Genomic DNA, 5,281 nt, shown 5'->3' with positions numbered 1-5,281 from the left:
TAGAGACCGGTGACATCACTGAGAATGCAGCCTATCCAATCACTAGAGACCGGTGACATCACTGAGAATGCTGTCTATCCAATCACTAGAGACCGGTGACATCACTGAGAATGCAGCCTATCCATTCACTAGAGACCGGTGACATCACTGAGAATGCAGCCTATCAATTCACTAGAGACCGGTGACATCACTGAGAGTGCAGCCTATCCAATCAATAGAGCCGGTGACATCACGGAGAATGCAGCCTATCCAATCAATAGAGCCGGTGACATCATCATTTTCTCCACCATGTTTATTTTTACCTTCCATGGTCTCGGTCAGGCGGTCGGCCACTTTCTTCACCGCGGCCGTGAGGGTCATCTTGCCGTTCAGAAGCAGTTCCTCTACAATCAGCTCTCCGGTGTCACCGTACAAAGTCTTCGCCGTGTAGATGTAGCGAGGATAGCGCAGCATGCGCAGGCACGGCTCACAGCAGGCCCGGTACTCCACAAAGCCTCGCTTGTGCAGCTGATAGCACACCAGATTGTGCTGGATGAGGACACAGAGCGCTTTCTTCACCTGCAGGGGCAACGCAACATTAGAGTGTCAGCTCCTCTGTACAGAGACTGATGTGACTGGGGGGGGAGGGGACATTAGAGTGTAAGCTTCTCTGTACAGAGACTGATGTGACTGGGGGGGGAGGGGACATTAGAGTGTAAGCTTCTCTGTACAGAGACTGATGTGACTGGGGGGGGAGGGGACATTAGAGTGTAAGCTTCTCTGTACAGAGACTGATGTGACTGGGGGGGGAGGGGACATTAGAGTGTAAGCTTCTCTGTACAGAGACTGATGTGACTGGGGGGGGAGGGGACATTAGAGTGTAAGCTTCTCTGTACAGAGACTGATGTGACTGGGGGGGGAGGGGACATTAGAGTGTAAGCTTCTCTGTACAGAGACTGATGTGACTGGGGGGGGAGGGGACATTAGAGTGTAAGCTTCTCTGTACAGAGACTGATGTGACTGGGGGGGGAGGGGACATTAGAGTGTAAGCTTCTCTGTACAGAGACTGATGTGACTGGGGGGGGAGGGGACATTAGAGTGTAAGCTTCTCTGTACAGAGACTGATGTGACTGGGGGGGGAGGGGACATTAGAGTGTAAGCTTCTCTGTACAGAGACTGATGTGACTGGGGGGGGAGGGGACATTAGAGTGTAAGCTTCTCTGTACAGAGACTGATGTGACTGGGGGGGGAGGGGACATTAGAGTGTAAGCTTCTCTGTACAGAGACTGATGTGACTGGGGGGGGAGGGGACATTAGAGTGTAAGCTTCTCTGTACAGAGACTGATGTGACTGGGGGGGGAGGGGACATTAGAGTGTAAGCTTCTCTGTACAGAGACTGATGTGACTGGGGGGGGAGGGGACATTAGAGTGTAAGCTTCTCTGTACAGAGACTGATGTGACTGGGGGGGGAGGGGACATTAGAGTGTAAGCTTCTCTGTACAGAGACTGATGTGACTGGGGGGGGAGGGGACATTAGAGTGTAAGCTTCTCTGTACAGAGACTGATGTGACTGGGGGGGGAGGGGACATTAGAGTGTAAGCTTCTCTGTACAGAGACTGATGTGACTGGGGGGGGAGGGGACATTAGAGTGTAAGCTTCTCTGTACAGAGACTGATGTGACTGGGGGGGGAGGGGACATTAGAGTGTAAGCTTCTCTGTACAGAGACTGATGTGACTGGGGGGGGAGGGGACATTAGAGTGTAAGCTTCTCTGTACAGAGACTGATGTGACTGGGGGGGGAGGGGACATTAGAGTGTAAGCTTCTCTGTACAGAGACTGATGTGACTGGGGGGGGAGGGGACATTAGAGTGTAAGCTTCTCTGTACAGAGACTGATGTGACTGGGGGGGGAGGGGACATTAGAGTGTAAGCTTCTCTGTACAGAGACTGATGTGACTGGGGGGGGAGGGGACATTAGAGTGTAAGCTTCTCTGTACAGAGACTGATGTGACTGTGGGGGAGGGGACATTAGAGTGTAAGCTCCTCTGGTGCTGATGTGTAGGGTGTCCTCAGGCGGCCGGTATACCTGATCCAGGGGGGTGTCGGTGTCCTTGGCGATGACTCTCAGCGGCTGACTGCCGGTACTGATGAGAAACATTCCGACGCGGGCGACGATCTCCCCGAAGTGTTCCTGCAGGAGCAGGGAGCTGAGCCTGGCCTGGGCATGCGTCATGGCTGCCAGGAATCTGGGAGAGAACATTGATATGATACATGAACACGAGAAGAAGGGAGGGGGTGGGGGATATACAATGTATGGAGAGGGAGGAGCCTGAGAGAAGCGCACAGTGTGGGATCACGTTCCATGCACCCCGTTCATTCTGTTTTCTTTTCTACACGGTCTGATCTCAAAGAACATCAACCCCCCTCCCAGCACAAGAGGTCCTGACCCCCCTCTCAGCTTCTTATTGAAGGCGGTGTCTGATATACGTGAACCTACTGCTCCAGAGACACAACAGGAAGTGAACTTTCAGTGGAACAGGTGTCCGCCTTTGGAAGATTTCTTCTCTATTCCTGTCTTGGTGGCAACTCAAAATGTTAAATTTCCAATCACTTCCTGTCTCAGTAAAACCAGGACAAACAGAAGACAAATCTCCCTAGCGGGGATCCAGACACTACATGGAAAACTAAAAGAAGGACATTTCAGTTTATGTTAGGTGTTTATTACGGTCTGTGACCCCCCCCCCGGGAAGATTTAAGACACGCATGTAGGAAATTGGGGGGCGTGCTTGTCACGGGAACAGGAAGGCACATATGTTGTCAGAGGAACTAACCTCTCACCTGCTACACTAAATATGTTTTTGTTTTTAAGATATTTCCCATAACTTCCTGTCCTGACAGGAAGTGAGGCAAGATCTCCCCTTTTGGGGACATCCTCCCACAGGAGGCCTATCAAAAGCCAATTTTTTTTTTAAGATGGGTTTGGGTTTTAACAGTACATGCACACGGGCCTTGAATGTCCCCATTACTGCCCTGCCTATGGAAGGGAAGCAGAGAAAAGTTTTTTTTGTACAAAACAGCAAACTTCATTTCTATAATAGCAGTTTCCCACCTCCCTGCTGCTGACAGGTAATGCTGGGATACGTTGTCCTCCCTCCACCCAGCCATCACTCACCTAACACAGATACATGTGTCTCTGTCCGTGTCTACAATGGTTAATAAAGCTTAGTGAGGCGTCTCACTGGTAGGCGCTCTGGCTGTACTCTCGCTGATGTTGGAGGAGTGAGGCGTTTCGCTGGTCTCTTTAGGGATAGAATTTTTGTTGTGGGTGGCGCTCTTTCCTAGTTCTCTGTGGTGCTGGCGGAGTAGCGTCACTCGTTGGTCTCCCCTGGATAGAGCGGCGCGGTGAAGGGGGTGGTCGATCTGTCCGGCGTCTCGCTGGTGTTGGCGGAGTGAGGTGACGGGGAGAAGAAATGGCGGAGGCGGCGGCGGTGTCTCAGCATCGCTTTTTCTGTCACCACTGTAAAGGGGAAGTCAGCCCTAAGCTGCCGGTGAGTAGACTGTTGCTGTACGTCCTGGGAGGCGGGTAGCCTTGGGGGGCCCCTACATGGCTGCCTGGGGGCTCCTCATACTGTGAGGCCCCCTGTTTGTGGCCACTCATATTATGGGTCCCTATAGGGGGGCTGTCAGGCAAGGGGGAGGGGCCTCTGTCATTGGTTTCCCTGGGGGAGGGGCCTGGGCCCCTCACAGGTTTTTTTCTTTTCTTCATATCTGAATTGGGGCCCCAGAGATGTGGATGCCCCTTACATGTGATGAACAGGTTCCTTCCTGTTTGTTGATGGGGGCCCTTTATATGTGGAGTTCCCCCATAAGTTTATGCTGCATGTCACATGGCCCACTGCATGTGTGTGTCCTGTCATTATGGGGCCCCAGAAAGTGTTGGCCCCTCAGTATTGTACAGTCATAGTGACTTTGACCCCCAATGAGATAGGTGCCCCCAACATGACAGGTTCTTCCTCTATGGTGACATCAGTGGCCCCTGTGATAACTACCCCCGACATGATCGGTTCCTCTTGTACAGTCACACCAGTGGTCCCTGAGATAGCCACACCCTCCATTGATCAGTACACTAGCCCCTGACGTGGTGGGTTCCTCCTGTTTGGCCTTATCTTTGGCCCCTGGAACAGCAAGTTCTCCTTGGAAGATATCTGGGGCCCCAAGTTGACCATAACGACCATGTAGTGATCCTGTGACTACCAACATGCCGTAATGCCTCCTGTATGCTGAGATCTGGGGCCCCGCCATATCTACCCCTCTGCCATAGTATTGTGACATGTGACACGTCCTGTATGATGACATCAGTGGCCCCTGAGATAAGTGCCCCCAACATGACTGCTTCTTCCTCTATGGTGACATCAGTGGCCCCTGAGGTAGGTGGCTCCATCATGTACAGTTCTTCCTGGGAGTGCACATCAGGGGCCCCTGACTATCAAAATATCTCCTTTTGTTATATGTGATCAGTGCTGTTCTGTGTTATCAGGATGTGTTGGGATTACAAATCACCTTCCCCTTTGTAATGGAGACGATGAGAGGGGGAGGTGTTCTGTAGTCTTGGCTTTAGATCTACCTTGAGGCAGCCAATCAGGTTGCAGTCAGGCACTCTGAGCTTAGGTTGAGTGGTACAGAAATCTTTGCATGTGTGGGGGGCTCCGTCATTGCCACCCAAAATATTTGATGACAGTCTGAAGGATATGGGTGGAATTGTACAGACGTTGCAGTGTGTGTGTCGGCCACGTAGGATCCGGCCACTGTCATTGGATGGGATTGTATGGAAATGATTCCTCAGATCTGAGTGGATCGCAGTGTGTGTGGTCTGTACAATTCTATACAATCTCCTGACTGGCAGTGGGTGGGATTGTACACGGGTGTCACGTCTGATCCTGGGGCTCCGAGGTGATTGAGCAGCCGTGGCTCCAGAACGGCCATTTGTGGCTGGTGGTGAAGCCACATCGAAATTCCAGCGTGGTGCCTGTAGTTCTGCCTGGGAAAGAGGGTAAGGGGCACAAGCAGCCTGTCCCGAGGAGGAGGAAGGTAGTGAGGAGCGTGGCCCGAGGAGGAGGAAGGTAGTGAGGAGCGTGGCCCGAGGAGGAGGAAGGTAGTGAGGAGCGTGGCCCGAGGAGGAGGAAGGAAGTGAGCAGCGTGGCCCGAGGAGGAGGAAGGAAGTGAGCAATATGCTCCGAAGAGGAGGGGACTGAGCGGCGTGGCCAGAGGAGTAAGGAAGTGAGCGGAGGAGGAAGGAAGGGAGC

The 5,281-nt window shown here is 52.6% G+C and overlaps 2 protein-coding genes across 2 annotated transcripts in view; one reads left to right on the top strand and one right to left on the bottom strand.

Annotated features, from left to right (window-relative positions):
• The window catches only part of POLR3C (RNA polymerase III subunit C), an 18,767-nt gene extending 16,547 nt beyond the window's left edge, over nucleotides 1-2,220 (bottom strand). The window contains exons 1-2 of the mRNA XM_018570080.1: nucleotides 2,065-2,220; nucleotides 303-558 (exon numbers count right to left, since the gene is read on the bottom strand). Of these exons, the coding sequence (XP_018425582.1) occupies nucleotides 303-558; nucleotides 2,065-2,211 (403 nt within the window). The 5' untranslated portion in view covers nucleotides 2,212-2,220. The remainder of the gene's footprint in view (nucleotides 1-302; nucleotides 559-2,064) is intronic.
• Nucleotides 2,221-3,333: 1,113 nt separating this feature from the next.
• Nucleotides 3,334-5,281, top strand: part of RNF115 (ring finger protein 115) — a 27,516-nt gene continuing 25,568 nt past the window's right edge. Inside the window, exon 1 of the mRNA XM_018570079.1 lies at nucleotides 3,334-3,526. Within this exon, the coding sequence (XP_018425581.1) occupies nucleotides 3,449-3,526 (78 nt within the window). The 5' untranslated portion in view covers nucleotides 3,334-3,448. The remainder of the gene's footprint in view (nucleotides 3,527-5,281) is intronic.

This window comes from Nanorana parkeri, unplaced genomic scaffold (genome assembly GCF_000935625.1).
Source record: "Nanorana parkeri isolate BGI_ZX_2015 unplaced genomic scaffold, ASM93562v1 scaffold1452, whole genome shotgun sequence".
NCBI lineage: Eukaryota > Metazoa > Chordata > Amphibia > Anura > Dicroglossidae > Nanorana > Nanorana parkeri.
Note: the sequence above shows the minus strand (reverse complement) of the source record. Positions and strands in the feature narration are given on the sequence as shown.